The 16396-nt window shown below is 51.9% G+C and overlaps 1 protein-coding gene across 1 annotated transcript in view; it reads left to right on the top strand.

Moving 5' to 3' along the window:
- Positions 1-5043: 5043 nt before the first annotated feature.
- NOTCH4 (notch receptor 4) overlaps positions 5044-16396 on the top strand; it is a 28855-nt gene continuing 17502 nt past the window's right edge. The window contains exons 1-16 of the mRNA XM_032141391.2: positions 5044-5241; positions 6012-6093; positions 6292-6587; positions 7767-8114; positions 8215-8337; positions 8452-8688; positions 8809-8964; positions 9307-9501; positions 10980-11093; positions 11827-11940; positions 12026-12148; positions 13734-13893; positions 14830-14975; positions 15245-15397; positions 15828-15945; positions 16171-16258. Of these exons, the coding sequence (XP_031997282.1) occupies positions 5178-5241; positions 6012-6093; positions 6292-6587; positions 7767-8114; positions 8215-8337; positions 8452-8688; positions 8809-8964; positions 9307-9501; positions 10980-11093; positions 11827-11940; positions 12026-12148; positions 13734-13893; positions 14830-14975; positions 15245-15397; positions 15828-15945; positions 16171-16258 (2517 nt within the window). The 5' untranslated portion in view covers positions 5044-5177. The remainder of the gene's footprint in view (positions 5242-6011; positions 6094-6291; positions 6588-7766; positions 8115-8214; positions 8338-8451; positions 8689-8808; positions 8965-9306; positions 9502-10979; positions 11094-11826; positions 11941-12025; positions 12149-13733; positions 13894-14829; positions 14976-15244; positions 15398-15827; positions 15946-16170; positions 16259-16396) is intronic.

Genomic DNA, 16396 nt, shown 5'->3' with positions numbered 1-16396 from the left:
CACGGTGAAACCCCATCTCTACTAAAAATACAAAAAATTAGCCTGGCATGGTGGCACGCGCCTGTAGTCCCAGCTACTCAGGAGGCTGAGGCAGGAGAATCGCTTGAACCCTGGTGGTGGAGGTTGCAGTGGGCCGAGATTGCACCACTGAACTCCAGCCTGGGCCACAGAGCAAGACTCCATCTCAACAACAACAAAAAAAAAAAAAGAGAGAGAGAGAGAGAGAAAGAGGGAAGGGCCTTGTGTAGAGCCTTGCAGGCCCTGTAAGGAAGTTAGCTTTACTCTGAGTGAGTGGAGAAGCGATTGGAGACTTTTGAGCAGAGAAGTGAGGTGGTCTAACTTGTATTTCAACTGACTCACTTTCGCTGCTGTGTAGAGATATGGACAAGGAGAGCAAGGACAGCAGCAGGAAGACAAGTTAGGAGATGCAAGAGACGACATAGGCTTGGACTAGGGTATTGGCAATAGGGATGAGAAGAGATGAGAAATGCTCAGATTCCAGATATACATATTTTGAAGGTAAAGTCCATAGGATTTAAGACAGTTTGGATGTGGAGTATGAGAAAAAGAGAGGAGTCAGCAATATCTTCAAGGATTTGGGCCTAAACAATGGAAAGGATAGAACTGCAAAACTCAATTCCATCAGGAAGGAAGAGAAGGTTCAGGGAGAAGATCAGGTCAGTTCTGGACATGTTAAGTTTGTGGTACTTGTACTTGGAAGTAAAAGTCTGGAGTTCCGGGAAGTGTATGATCTTGAGAGTCATCAGCACGAAGGTGGTCTTCATAGATGGTATCTGAATCTGATAGGGAGCCAGGAGACTGGATAAGATCACCTAGGGAGAGAGAAAAATAGAAGAGGCCCAAGGAATAACCATGGACACTACAATGGTAAGAGGTTGGAGAAATGAAGAGTAACCAACAGGGAGGCAGAGAGGGAGGGGCCTGGGGCTACGGGGGGCTCCACATCTCCCAAACCATATATTTACAAATAATCTCCAAGAGTGGATTACTCTTGCTTATTTCTTTTTTTTTTTTTTTCTCACTCTGGTCTCACCTTGTCACCCTGGCTGGAGTGCAGTGGCATGATTATGGCTTGTTGCAGCCTCAACCTCCTGGGCTCAAGTGATCCTCCCACATCAGCCTCCAGAGTAGCTGGGGCAACAGGTGTGCATCACCACAGCCTGCTAATTTTTGTATTTTTTCATAGGGATGGGGTTTTCCTGTGTTGCCCAGGCTGGTCTTGAACTGCTGGGATCAAGTGATTCTCCCACCTTGGCCTCCCAAAGTGCTGGGAGTGCAGGCATGGGCCACTGCTGCACCTGGCACTCTTGCTTATCTCTATGGCTACAGTGGCCTGTTGCCTTCTTTGTGTTTGGACACATTATTAGGGCCAACCTCGGAGTTAACCTTAAAAGGTTAACAAGTCCCTGTGACTGAAAAAAGTCCCTATGACTGTAAAAAGTCACAAGTCCCTATGATTGAAGTGTGAATGACTGACAGGTTTATCCTTCTCAGGGGGTATACAATGAAAGAAAATCCCTTTAACAAAATGAATCTCTATTTGATGAAATACTGTAGGAAAAATGGTCATTTCCCAGAGGGAACTATCTGTATCCCTGGCATGCTGCAGTTCACTGTAGTGATGATGGTACCACCCTGGTCAGTATCAACCCTTGGGAAGCCATTGGGAAGGAGAAACAAGCTCTTGGGGGAGCATCAATACTGCTTTGGGCTGTAAGGTCTTAGAGGCCAGGAAAGGTATCTGGGACCCAAGCATAGCTCATAATGCCTGAGCAGGTGCACATTGCCTTACCTTAAGCAGGATAAAGCAAGAAGTGGGCAGGCAGCTTCCCAACACTGTCTTTAAACTCAGCTTCTGCCCACCACACTTCTGGTTCCCTTCCACCTAACCACTTCTTCTCTGTCTCCGTTGCAATTTCTCCTTTTTCTCAAGCTCCAGCCTAGTGCCCCAGCCTCCTGTTCCACAAATGGTGTTAGATTGTCAACATTGCAGAAATGGTGAGTTCAGTTCTTTCCACCAAGGTCTTCGTGGTTCCATGAGAAACCTGTTGTCTCTTCCTATTTTCCTTTCACTACTCACCAGCACCAAATCCCCAGTCAGCAAACCAGAGAGTACAAAAGCAGGGACTTTTACACTAGGGTTCCTCTTCCCCATACCCACAGTTGCCTCCTCAACTAAGGAAGGTGATGGGAAAATGACAATGACACCAATAGGACAATGGGGCAAAAGCATGGACAGGAAACTCACAAAAGCATGGACAGGAAACACGAATAGCCATTAAACAGTTAAAAAGAATGTTGACACTTAACAACAAATGTGCAATTTAAAGGAGCAGTAAGAGACCATTTCATCTATCAAAGTGGCAAGGATTCTAACGCGGAGGGTTGGCGAGAGTAAGGACACAGGCAGACACTACTAACTGGAGTAGAAAGGCCTGCACTGCTTTCTGGAGAATGGCTTGGCAACACATAGAGACCAAGAGCTTTAAAACAAGTCTATGCCTTCACCCTTTCACTCATTGGTTTCACTTCTAGAATTTAGCCTAAGGAAATAATTAGATAGCCATGCAAATATGTAAGTTCAAGGATATTTACCGAAGGTCCGGGCACTGTGGCTCACACCTGTAATCCCAGCACTTTGGGAGTCCGAAAGAGGCGGGCAGATTACCTGAGGTCAGGAGTTGGAGACCAGCCTGGATAACATGGTGAAACCCCGTCTCTACTAAAAATACAAAAATCAGCCAGGCATGTGCCTGTAATCCCAGCTACTCAGGAGGCTGAGGCAGGAGTAGCTTGAACCCGGGAGGCAGAGGTTGCCGTGAACCGAGACCACACCACTGCACTCCATCCTGGACAACAGAGTGAGACTCCATCTCAAAAAAAAAAAAAAAAAGAAGAAGAAGAAAAAGAAAAAAAAAGAATATTTACCACAGCTCAGTTTATTATATGTTTAAAAATTGAAGGCCAGGTGTGGTGGTACACACCCGTAATCCCAGAGCTTTGGGAGGCCGAGGCAGGAGGATGCCGTGAGCCCAGGAATTCAAGGTTATAGTGAGCTATGTGTGTGCCACTGCACTCCAGCCTGAATGACAGAGCAAGACCCTGTATCTGAAAAAACAAAAAGCAAATTGAGACCCACCTAAACATGCTATAATAGGAAATTGGTTTAAATGAACTAGTAGAATACTGGGTGACCATTATAAATGATGCTGGCTCACGGGCTTCCTAATGTGATACACTGGTACTCGTGCCCAAAAATGCATAAACACCAGACATACTCAAATTTAGGAACAGTCTACAAAACAACTGACCTGTATGCTTAAAAATGCCAATATCGGCCAGGCGTGGTGGCTCACGCCTGTAATCCCAGCACTTTGGGAGGCCAAGATGGGTGGATTGCCTGAGCTTAGGAGTTTGAGACCAGCCTGGGCACCATGGTGAAACCCCGTCTCTACTAAAATACAAAAAGTCAGCCAGGTGTGGTGGTGGGCGCCTGTAATCCCAGCTACTCAGGAGGCTGAGGCACGAGAATTGCTTGAACCCAGGAGGCAGAGGTTGCAGTGAGCCAAGATCGTGCCACTGCAATCTAGCCTGGACAACAAAGCGAAACTCTGTCTCAAAAAAAAAAAAAGTCAATATAATGAAAGGCAAAGTACATTTAAGGTACTGTACTCATATTAAAGGAAACTAAAAAGACTCAACAACTAAATGCAATGCAGGATGCCAAATGAGATCCTAGACCAAGGGAAGAAATTGTCATGAAGGACATTATGGGGCAATTGGCAGTACCTGAATTTGGACTGTCAATTAGATCATATATTACATCGGTCTAAGTTTCCTGATTTGGATAATTGTACTATATTATGTAAAAGAATGTTTTGTTCTTAGAAAATTTGCACTGATGGATTTAAGGGTAAAGGGTATCTTGTATGCAACTTACTCTCAAATGGTTCAGAAAAAAAATACAAATGTGTATTTATAGAGAAATAATGATAAAGTAAATGTGGTCAAATGATATTAGTGGATGAATCTGAGTGAAGGGTATCCTGGAATTCTTTTTAGTATTCTTGCCCCTTTCCCATGAGATTAAAAGTATTTTAAAATAAAAAGCTAAAAAAAGGAAGAAAGTGGTGCTGGCGAAGTATATTCCCCGGTAGGGGAAGGTTCTCAGCAGCAGCCATGAGTGCCTCAACACCAGGGAGAGCACAGCTGCCAGTGACACCTTCTGCCACCTTGGACTCTCAGTTCCCTGTGCTACTAGAGGAACTCGGTGTGTGGTTGACCCCAAAGTTGTCCTGGGTTGACTCAAGAAGGTAGGATGAGCATTTTGAGGCAAAGAATTCTCTTTTGTGATTTTATTTACTCCAATTTTGCATTCTGACTGGCATTCCCTGCATCCCAAGGACCTCGACAGCGGAGGGAGGCAGAGATGGAGGAAGTGAAAACTACCCAAATTCAGTGTTTGTTACAGATAATTCAGACTGCAAAATTTAGGGTAGACCGTGTTCATTTATCACTGATAATGACAGTCTTAACATTCCCCTATAACAGGAAGACCAAGATTTCCCCAAAACCAGCCAGCATCTGGCCCATTCCCCAGAAGGAGAAAAATAAGTCCTGGCAAGAGCCAAGATAAGGCCCAGAAGCCCCCTGGGTTCCTTTTGCCAAGGTGAATCGTTTCAAATTATGACAAGTTGCAGGTTCTCTGAGAAGCATCTGTAATAACCTGGCAAATTAAGCGTCCTCTCCTGGGAGGAGGAATACGGAACTCTGTAACCACCCAATACCTGTTTCCAGGTCCTGCCCCTGGCAGGAGAATTGCAAGGTGGCTGCCCTGTGCAAGGTAGCTCCCCTCCTATCATCTGCCCTCCAGGCACACCGTCCTACTTCCCCCTACTTCCCCAGGGGTTGTCAGGGACAGAAGGCCCCTCCTTCATCCCCCCTAGTGTTCCTCCACTCTTCCCCCGCCCCCCATTACTAGGGTGTCCAGGACATTGTGTGACTCAGGAAACAGCTCAGACGTGAGGCTTGCAGCAGGCCGAGGAGGAGGAAGAGGGGCAGTGGGAGCAGAGGAGGTGGCTCCTGTCCCAGTGAGAGCTCTGAGGGTCCCTGCCTGAAGAGGGACAGGGACCGGGGCTTGGAGAAGGGGCTCTGGAATGCAGCCCCCTTCACTGCTGCTGCTGCTGCTGCTGCTATGTGTCTCAGTGGTCATAACCAGAGGTGAGGCATGGTGTGGGTGAGGTGGGGGGACCCATCTCCCTTAGGAGGATGTCCAGTGGGGTGGGGGAAGAGGGCCAAGCCCCAGGCTGTGTGAGGGATGCTGGATGGAGGAGATCCTCACTGCCCAAATAGAGATGGCCTCCAGGGAAAGACGGCTCTGCCCATGGAGCTGCTTTGGGCCTGGTGCCAGGGGTGGTGACTGCTGGGGGATGGGTGAGAGGGTGCCCACCTCCAAGAAGAACCTCGTCAGCACTGGCACTGGAGGACTCTTGCAGCCATAGGGAAGAGGGGAAGAGGGAACACACTGACCACCTGCTTGGGGAAGAGATGAGAGGGAAGCAGGAGATGGGGACATGAAAGGTCAGGCCTACTAAGTCCCTTTCTTAGTCTAGCTGTCCCCACCCCCCGGATGGCTCAATGCTGGGCCTTTCCGGGAGGAAATCTCTTCGAAGTCTCAGCCATTCACCTCCCCGGAGCCACCTCCGCCCCCCTTCTGACCCCTGTTGTCTTGCTTCCAAGAGATGGAGTCCGAGCCTGGACTTGGGAGGCCAGAGAATAAACAGGAAAGGGGGGTAGGGATTAGTAACTGGGATGGAGGGCACTGGGGCTGGGGCTGGGTACCATGTGGAGAGTGGGGACAGGTGTGAAGAAGAGGTGGTTTAGAGCACCTGCGGGAGCTGCTGTGGGCAGGTCTCTCAGGAGCACCTAGAAGAGGAAAGGTGGAGGCACAGCACCTAGGGCTTCCACCGCGCCTGCCTCTCCACCCTCAGGGCTGCTGTGTGGGAGTTTCCCAGAACCCTGTGCCAACGGAGGCACCTGCCTGAGCCTGTCTCTGGGACAAGGGACCTGCCAGTGAGTGTACCTTGCAGGAGTGGGAGACTGGAGAGAAAGGGGGAGGGAGAGCAGTGGGGGAGAGGTGAGGAATTGAGACCAAAGAAGAAACGGAGGAAGTGAAGGAGATGAAGGGAAACAAATGAAGGCAGAGGAGGGAGTGGGCAAGAATATGAAGAGGGACCAGAGATGTGAGTTTTCCTCTCCTCCCCTGCCCAGGTGTGCCCTTGGCTTCCTGGGTGAGACGTGCCAGTTTCCTGACCCCTGCCAGAACGCCCAGCTCTGCCAAAATGGAGGCAGCTGCCAAGCCCTGCTTCCCGCTCCCCTAGGGCTCCCCAGCTCTCCCTCTCCATTGACACCCAGCTTCTTGTGCACTTGCCTCCCTGGCTTCACTGGCGAGAGATGCCAGGCCCAGCTTGAAGACCCTTGTCCTCCCTCCTTCTGTTCCAAAAGGGGCCGCTGCCACATCCAGGCCTCAGGCCGCCCACAGTGCTCCTGCATGCCTGGATGGACAGGTAAGCGCTGCTAGGGGCGGCCAGGAGGGGACAGGCAGGAGCAACGGGCTAGGCTGTGGGTGGGGAAGATGGAACTGGAGCCTGAGAAACTGCAAGCCGTTTGAAGACAGAAGCCATGAGAATCAACATGCCAATTCTTGGCAATCCACTTACCCACGACCAACATTCAGCAGCATGATTGTACTGATTGCTAAAATGTTAAAATATTTCCAAATTAAGGGTGCCATGAGCCCCCTTTGTGCACCATCCTGATGCCTATCCTAGCCCCCTTAATCTCCCCCCTGCCTAGCAGCTAAAGGGTCATTGCTCTGCATACCAGGGGTCCTCCAGGCTTTTGCATTCTGAACATCTGAATGGCTCCCATTCTGAGTGGAGGGAGCCATTATATCACCTGAGAAAACTGCAGTGGTGGGAGGGGCACCGGGAAGGAGGGATGTGACCCAGAGAGTGGAGTGGGGGCCGCCCCAGGAGGAGGGGTGTAACCCTGGGGCAAGCTTAGTGCTTCAGACTAGGGGCTCTGCGCCAGCCCCTGGATCCAAATGCCAGCTCTGCCACTGACCAGCTACATGACCTCATATAAGATATTTTAGCTTTCTGGTGTTCAGTTGTCAGCTGACAAACAGGGAGAGTAATGGTCACACTTCATAAGGTTGCTGAGAGGACACAAGGGGCCGATGCTCAGGAAGTGCTTGCTCAGCTCAGCACCTGGCACCTCCACTGCTGCCGCCATTACCACTGGTGCACATGGACTGTGAAGTGAATCTCCAGGTGCCTAAACCCACTTAAAGTTTAGGAAATCAGGATGAGAAAGGCAAAGTGGCTCACCCAAGGGTATACAACCGGTTGTGGCACAGCAAGGTGCCACCTGAGTCTCCTGCCTGCAGACGTGAGGTGCTTTTCACCTCCCCCAAGATCACCCACATCCGATTTTCTCAGGCAAGGCCAATTTGCAATACTCTCATCATCACTTTAGAAGATATGGTCACTCCAGATAGACCCTCCCAAGCCATGACATCGCTGAGAGCAGGGGTGATGGAACAGAGCAAAGAGAGTGTGGTAATAAAGGGAAGGAAATATGAAAATGAGACCCAGAGATAATCCAGAATGAGCACTGGGTAACCTCAGATGGGCTAGAATTCATTCAATGCTAGAAACGGCTCCCTCTGTCCTCTGCCTCAGGTGAGCAGTGCCAGCTTCGGGACTTCTGCTCAGCCAACCCATGTGTTAATGGAGGGGTGTGTCTGGCCACGTACCCCCAGATCCAGTGCCACTGCCCACCGGGCTTCGAGGGCCATGCCTGTGAACGTGATGTCAACGAGTGCTTCCAGGACCCAGGACCCTGCCCCAAAGGCACCTCCTGCCATAACACCCTGGGCTCCTTCCAGTGCCTCTGCCCTGTGGGGCGGGAGGGTCCACGTTGTGAGCTGCGGGCAGGACCCTGCCCTCCCAGGGGCTGTTCGAATGGGGGCACCTGCCAGCTGATGCCAGGGAAAGACTCCACCTTTCACCTCTGCCTCTGTCCTCCAGGTGTGTCCTCACAGGGGATCTCCGGCCGCCCCTCTCTCTGGGCAGGGCAGGATGTCTCCCTTGGATCCCCTTCCCCCAGCTGATCCCATGACCCTATCAGGTTTCATAGGCCCGGACTGTGAGGTGAATCCAGACAACTGTGTCAGCCACCAATGTCAGAATGGGGGCACTTGCCAGGATGGGCTGGACACCTACACCTGCCTCTGCCCAGAAACCTGGACAGGTGAATTGTTTAAGCCACATTCATGACACCCATGGCCCAGAGAGTTGGCCCCTGGCCTCCCCTACTCATAGGGCTCCCAGCCTTAGCCCTTGTTCCCTTCCCAACCCCCTGCAGGCTGGGATTGCTCCGAAGATGTGGATGAGTGTGAGACCCAGGGTCCCCCTCACTGCAGAAACGGGGGCACCTGCCAGAACTCTGCTGGGAGCTTTCACTGCGTGTGCGTGAGTGGCTGGGGGGGCACAAGCTGTGAGGAGAACCTGGATGACTGTATTGCTGCCACCTGTGCCCCGGGATCCACCTGCGTTGACCGGGTGGGCTCTTTCTCCTGCCTCTGCCCACCTGGACGCACAGGTATGGGGGTAGAGGGTATCAGGAGGTGGGAGGTAGAGAAGGAGGGTGAGAGAAGCACCAGGAGGACTGCTAGGAGCTTCAAGTGGCCTCTGAGAGCCTCACCCCCTCTTACCCCTCCAGGACTCCTGTGCCACTTGGAAGACATGTGTCTGAGCCAGCCGTGCCATGGGGATGCCCAGTGCAGCACCAACCCCCTCACAGGCTCCACACTCTGCCTGTGTCAGCCTGGCTATTCGGGGCCCACCTGCCACCAGGACCTGGACGAGTGTCTGATGGGTGAGGCCACTCCCACTTCAGAGCCTCTCTGAGCCTCAGACAGGCCTCTGCACTGAAGACAGAAAAGGGCAGATTGCTTTTCCAATTAAAAAACCAAACATCTTTTTCCTCGAATTTGCCCAGATTTGGCATCCCTTGCCTACATGACCCTGTCTCCAATGCTCAGCCCCTCAGTCCCCATGAATTTGGTCCCTTATTTCCTCTCCATCTTAAAGACACAAGCCCCTTCCCCAATTTGGTCTCGTCTGCCACATGCAAGCCCCCACACCTTCCCTGACAGTCTGACCTCCTTGCCCTTCCCGCCCTGACCCCTGTGGACTCCCAGCTCTTCTCTCCTCCCAGCCCAACAAGGTCCAAGTCCCTGTGAACATGGTGGTTCCTGCCTCAACACTCCTGGCTCCTTCAACTGCCTCTGTCCACCTGGCTACACGGGCTCCCGTTGTGAGGCTGATCACAATGAGTGCCTCTCCCAGCCCTGCCACCCAGGGAGCACCTGTCTGGACCTGCTTGCCACCTTTCACTGCCTCTGCCCACCAGGTACCAGCTGGGTGGGGCCTTGGGTGGGGAAAACAGGGAACTAGTCCTGAACCCACTAGGAATGCCCCCTCCAGAGTAAGGACAGCCTCAGGCCAATTGGCATAAGTTACCACAGATGCTTCTCTCTCTACCCCCAGATGAAAACCCAGGGACAGCCGTGACCCCTAGTAGAAGGCTTACCACAGATGGTAGTGAGGTTATGCATTCCTCAATTTGGGGGGGAGCTGCCATTCATTTCATGGTCGTCATAGAGGCTGCACAACCTGGTCCACTGTACAGCCCAGCAAGAGAGGGTAGAAGAGCAGTTCATAAACTTTCTGTGCCTCAGCCTTTGCTCAGGTCAACCCAGAATACTCCCTCTAATCATAGAAACTCTCCCATGTAGAGATTCAAGGTAATCCCTTAAAATCCCAGAAGCCCTGTGATACAACAGGAAAATCTGGTACAACAAGAAAAAAATTGCTGCAAGACAGCACCGACCTCCAGGCTAGTTTTAAGGGGGAAAAGCCACCCCAGGGAGAGAGCAACAGAGCCAACATCAAGGAGCTGAATGAAATCAGAAAAACAATCGCCAACTTTATGCCAGGTACTGTCTGAGCATCTTACAGTCATTGTCTCATCTACTTATTACAATAACCCTATGAGGTCAGCACTGCCCATTTTATAACTGAAGAAACTGAGGCACAGAGAGTTTAAGTGACTTGTCCAAGGTCACCCAGCTAGCAAGTGGCAGAGCTGAGATTCAAACCAAGGGCTTCAACAATTATAACCGCTACCCCATATTGACTTTCTAAACTGAGCGGCACCCAAAGATACTGGCTCTGGTCACCGCACAGACAATCATAGAGGAATAAGAGAAAACGGTTCGGTAACCCAAGGGACAACGTTGTAGATATCAAGGAGCTTCAGAAGCAGACTCCTCAGGCAAGAAGAGAAAGGAAGCCAAGGTCCAGAGGTTGATCCCACCTCAATTCAGGATGAGACAGTGGAGACCAGGATGAACCCGAAGCAACGAGACAAATATAGGAGCAACAAGCTTCCCAGATGCACTTCAAATTCCTCCACTTTGGGATCTCTGTTCTCCCTGGCATGGAGGCCCGCCCAGGCAGAACAAGAGGCGGGACTCATTCTCCAAGCCAATTTGTTCCTATTTGTACCCTGAGGTCCTCCAGGCTGATCAGCCTGCCCTGGTGAGCCCCGCCCTCTATATACACAGGAATGACCACAAAAAAGCCTTGCAGTCCTCCCGCAGGTCCCCAGCAAGCACCCTGTTCCCTGGCCTGTCACACCTCAAGGAGCAGGGCCACACACTGCAAAGCAGCGGGGCCTCAGGGTTCATCTTGTTCAACCCCATGCAGAAAGCACCTCGGGGGAGGACCGCCTGAGCGGGGCAAGTCAGGAGCAGGGCCAATTCTAGAACACAGGTCTCCCAGGCAGACCTGGCTGAGCCACAGCCCTCATGACCCCCATGTCCCCAGGCTTAGAAGGGCAGCTCTGTGAGGTGGAGACCAACGAGTGTGCCTCAGCTCCCTGCCTGAACCACGCGGAATGCCATGACCTGCTCAACGGCTTCCAGTGCATCTGCCTGCCTGGTGAGTACAGATGCCTCTCTGGCCACCCTCAGACCCCAGGCCTCTGAACCTGCAGAGTTCAGGCCCAGCAATCACCCAAGGCCTCTTGAAGCTCTCTCTAGCCTAGCCAAGGAGTCCTCCAAATCTGTCTTTGCTCCCCCAAATCTCTACTGTTATATCCCCAAATCTTCCCTTGCTTACTTGCCCATTCTCATCTCTGTCCTGCCAAATCACCCAAAGATCCCTCCTTTCCAGCCCTCCTGCACAGCCTCTGTGTGTGCATGTTGAGGTCCCAGGCTGGTCTTGGCACTCTCATCATAAACCCGGGGAAAGCTGCCCCAAGCCTTTCTTCTCCAGCCTCACCGGACACCCCTCTGTCCCCTGCTATTATAATAACTACATTTATTCACCACTTACTCCAGGCTAGCCATTTGGCTGAGTACTTTTCAGGCGTTATGTCATTTAATCTTTTTAACAGTACTATGAGGTAGGTTCCATTATTATTACCCTTTTACACAGAACGAACAGGAAACTGGGGCCTAGAGGATTGACCAGCTTGCCTAAAGTGACACAGCTGGCAGGTGACTGAGCTTCACCTTTTCTGCATCACTCTCCTGTCACCCCACGCCCACCCACCCCAGGTGTCTTCTCTGGGAAGCTCTGCAAGTTCACCTTTCCTGGCAAGGGAAGGCGCCATGCTGTGCCTCCCTCGATGACCTTGGCCTCCTCTCCCCACCCACTTCCGCCCCACCAGGATTCGCTGGCACCCGATGTGAGGAGGATATCGATGAGTGCAGAAGCTCTCCCTGTGCCAATGGTGGGCAGTGCCAGGACCAGCCTGGAGCCTTCCACTGCAAATGTCTCCCAGGTAAACTGGGGCACACACTGTGGGGGACAGCGGGGGCAGGAGGCAGACATCCATGCAGGTCCCTGACCTTCCTGCTGTGCCACAGGCTTTGAAGGGCCACGCTGTCAAACAGAGGTGGATGAGTGCCTGAGTGACCCATGTCCCGTTGGAGCCAGCTGCCTTGATCTTCCAGGAGCCTTCTTTTGCCTCTGCCCCTCTGGTTTCACAGGTTAGCAGGGGAGGCATTGGAGAGAACTGGCAGAATATTTTATTCCATTTGGGTTGGGGCAGAGTTCATTGGTGGGTGTTTGATGGTTGGGATGTGAGAATAGAATGAGAATGGTATCCCTTAAAGTTATTTAGTGTAAAACCTGCACAATTGTACAACCATGGGGACAAGGGCAGGGGTTACCATAGGGCCCACATGGGCCCAATGTAAATGGTGTGATTGCGGCTTGGGAGCAGAGGATGGGGCTCAAAGAAAAGGCATTCACTTGCTTATTCAGCAAGCACTTACTAAGTGCCTACTATGCCAGATGCAGAGGCAAACCTGAGTAAGACAGTTGCCATCCTCATGTGACTTCAAGTCTAATACAGAGAGACCAACAAGTCTCCTGTTGGTTATAGCCCACAGAGGTGCTCTGAGAGAAAAATGTGCAGGATGTTACAAGAGCACAGAGGACCAGCCAACCCAGACTAAAAATGGAGGAGGTGATGGCTGAGATGAGTCTTGAAAGATAAGCAGAGGCTGGGCGCGGTGGCTCATGCCTGTAGTCCCAGCACTTTGGGAAGCCGAGGCGGGTGGATCACCCGAGATTAGGAGTTCGAGACCAGCCTGGCCAACATGGTGAAACCTCGTCTCTATTAAAAATACAAAAATTACACTTTGGGAGGCCGAGGTGGGTGGATCATGAAGTCAGGAGATCGAGACTACCCTGGCTAACACGGTGAAACCCCATCTCAACTAAAAATACAAAAAATCAACCGGGCGTGGTGGCGGGCGCCTATAGTCCCAGCTACTCTGGAGGCTGAGGCAGGAGAATGGCGTGAACCCAGGAGGTGGAGCTTGCAGTGAGCCGAGATCGCGCCACTGCACTCCAGCCTGGGTGACAGAGCAAGATTCCATCTCAAAAAAAAAATAAAAAATACAAAAATTAGCCGGGCATGGTGGCAGGCGCCTGTAATCCCAGCTACTGGGGAGGCTGAGGCAGAATAGCTTGAACCCAGGAAGCAGTGGTTGCAGCCAGCCGAGATCACTCCACCACACTCCAGCCTGGGTGACAGAGCAAGATTCCATCTCAAAAAAAAAAAAGGAAGGAAGGAAGGAAAGAAGGAAGGAAGGAAGGAAGGAAGGAAGGAAGGAAGGAAGGAAGGAAGGAAGGGAAGGAAGGGAAGGAAATGAAGGAAAGGAGGAAAGGAGGAAATGAGGAAAAGAGAGAAAGAAAGAAAGATGGATGGGCAGGAGTTTGTCTAAATAGAGTGCCAGATAGCATGTTTTAGCTGGAGACACCTGCATGTGCAAAGACACAGACGGAAGAAATGCCCACCCCATTTAAGGAACTGTAAGAAAGCCAGAGTTAAGGGTACAGCAAGGCAAAGATGAGAAACGCAGCTGTTGTACAAATGTCATGTCCTGCGGGACTGTGCGTATCATTCCGAGAAAGTTAAACAATATCTTAAAGGCAATAGGGACCCATTGAAGGACAGGTTCATGGGTTCATGGGGAGTGAGTAAGGCAAGCATAAGAAGTGGCTTTTGGCCCAATGAAGGATGTGGAGGAGCTGTTTTCTTTTTGACCCATCTTCCCATCCCAGGCCAGCTCTGTGAGGTTCCCCTGTGTGCTCCCAACCTGTGCCAGCCCAAGCAGATATGTAAGGACCAGAAAGACAAGGCCAACTGCCTCTGTCCTGATGGAAGCCCTGGCTGTGCCCCACCTGAGGACAACTGCACCTGCCACCATGGGCACTGCCAGAGGTAACATCTTCCAGGCCCTCCCCATCTGCCCCCTCCTTTGGGCTCCCTTCGCTAGGACAGGAGAAGACAGCCAGTGAGATGTAGGTCTGTGAGAAATGACCAGTGAGGAAAAGGAAGGAGATGGCAAAGTTCTTGGGGCAAGGCAGTGGGAGGGCTCAACTGGTAAGTGTTATCCAAGGAGAAGAGAGTCCACAAAACCCGGTGGAAACAGAGGACCAGGGGGTCAGAGCAGAAAGAAGAGCATTAAATCCCAGGGCGAATTAATCATTCATTAGAAAAATATCTGCTGAGGCCGGGCGCAGTGCTGATTACGGTCTCATGCTGGTAATCCCAGCACTTTGGGAGGCCGAGGTGGGCAGATCACCTGAGATCAGCAGTTCAACACCAGCCTGGCCAATATGGTGAAACCCTGTAGCTACTGAAAATGCAAAAATTAGCTGGGCATGGTGGCGCACCTGTAATCCCAGCTACTTGGGAGGCTGAAGCGGAAGGATCGCTTGAACCCAAGAGGCGGAGGTTGCAGTGAGCCAAGATCATGCCACTGCACTCCAGCCTGGGTGACAGAGCAAGACTCCGTCTCAAAAAAAAAAAATCTGCTGAGCACCTACTTTGTGTGGCTACTGTTCCAGGCCCTGGGGGAAACACAAAGCAAAAGAGATAAAGCAACTGCTCTCATGGAGCTTTCATTCTAACGAAGAAAGACAGAAAATAAGCAAGTTACACAAAGAATATATATATATATATATATGCACATATCTAGTTGGAGAAAATGAGCAGGTGTTGGGGAGGATGGGGGCGGTGCTGAGAGCAAAGTCACTGAAGAAAGAGGCCAGAATCTCAGGGCCAAAAGAAGGAGTCACAGGGGTCCAGGCAGCAGGGAGGGGAACAGATGCAGTAGGAGAAGAGAAAAACCCTCCCCTTTCGCTTTACAACCAGATCCTCATGTGTGTGTGACGTGGGTTGGACGGGGCCAGAGTGTGAGGCAGAGCTAGGGGGCTGCATCTCTGCACCCTGTGCCCATGGGGGGACCTGCTACCCCCAGGCCTCTGGCTACAACTGCACCTGCCCTACAGGCTACACAGGTGAGACCCTCCCTAAACCATATACACCTTGTGCTGGTCACCCCCTAACTCAAGGATAAGGCAGGTGACCACGGGCCCTGAGTCTCAGTCACCACTAAGGAGAACTGGGCTGCAGGGGACACGGGTGATGTGTGGGAAGTGGTGAGAAAGGAGGTTGATGGGAGAGAATAATAGGGTTGGGGATGAAGAAGGGAAGGAAAAGGAAAGAGGAGGAGAGTGGAGGGAGGGAAGGGGGACACCCTTTCTCAGTCCCCACCTGTTTCCTTCAGGACCCACCTGTAGTGAGGAGATGACAGCTTGTCACTCAGGGCCATGTCTCAATGGTGGCTCCTGCAACCCTAGCCCTGGAGGCTACTACTGCACCTGCCCTCCAAGCCACACAGGGACCCAGTGCCAAACCAGCACTGACTACTGTGTGTCTGGTGAGTGCCCACTGTGTCATGGGGCTGGAGGCCACAGGAGAATGAGGAACTGGGGAGGGTATGCTTGTGTCATATTTTTTAAACTTTAATTGGACAGACCAGCCTGGGAAACATAATGAAACTCCATCTCTAAATTAGCTGGGCACACAGTGGCTAAGGCCTGTAGTCTCAGATACTCGGGAGGCTGAGGTGGGAGGATGACTTGAGCCCAGAAGGTTGAGGCTGCAGTGAGCTGTGATGGCACCACTGCCTGAGTAACAGAGCAAGACCCTATCTAAAAAAAATTAAGTATCATATAAATAAAGACTAATTGGATGGCAGTGAGCTGTTGTTTTGATGGGGGGGCTGTATGTCCTATGTACAGTGTGACTGAGGTCACAGGCCAGGTTACAGGCAAGGAACCCAAACCCTCACAGCCTCCTCTCTCCAGCCCCGTGCTTCAATGGGGGTACCTGTGTGAACAGGCCTGGCACCTTCTCCTGCCTCTGTGCCATGGGCTTCCAGGGCCCGCGCTGTGAGGGAAAGATCCGCCCCAGCTGTGCAGACAGGTGAGCAGGGCCCAAAGACCCCTAGAAGGGAGAAAGCCCCTCAGCCTTCCCACCCCTCCTCTCATCTCCCCCTGGGTTCCAGGCTGCCTCCCACCCTACACCCCTCGTTCCGCCTTCCCTCCTGGCTTGCCACCTCCCTGTGGTTGCCTCCCGACAACATCACACACTACCTTCCCCTTGTTTCCTGAACTTCTTCCTATCATGCCCTGTCTCTGTCTTGTTCAGCCCCTGTAGGAATAGGGCAACCTGCCAGGACAGCCCTCGGGGTCCCCGCTGCCTCTGCCCCACTGGCTACACCGGAGGCAGCTGCCAGGTGAGGGCCATTGAAGCCAGGCGTGCTGAGAAGGGAAGTGGCTGGGAGGGAAACCAGGGAGGGTCACCTGGTCCCAGCCATTCAGGAGAAAGTTTCTGAAGTGAGGGATTTCGAGGAGCTGGAGTGGACAGAGGACCA

This window comes from Hylobates moloch, unplaced genomic scaffold (assembly GCF_009828535.3).
Source record: "Hylobates moloch isolate HMO894 unplaced genomic scaffold, HMol_V3 SCAFFOLD_20, whole genome shotgun sequence".
Classification (NCBI taxonomy): Eukaryota; Metazoa; Chordata; class Mammalia; order Primates; family Hylobatidae; genus Hylobates; species Hylobates moloch.
The sequence above is the reverse complement of the archived record's forward strand: the minus strand, read 5'-3'. Positions and strand labels throughout refer to the sequence as shown.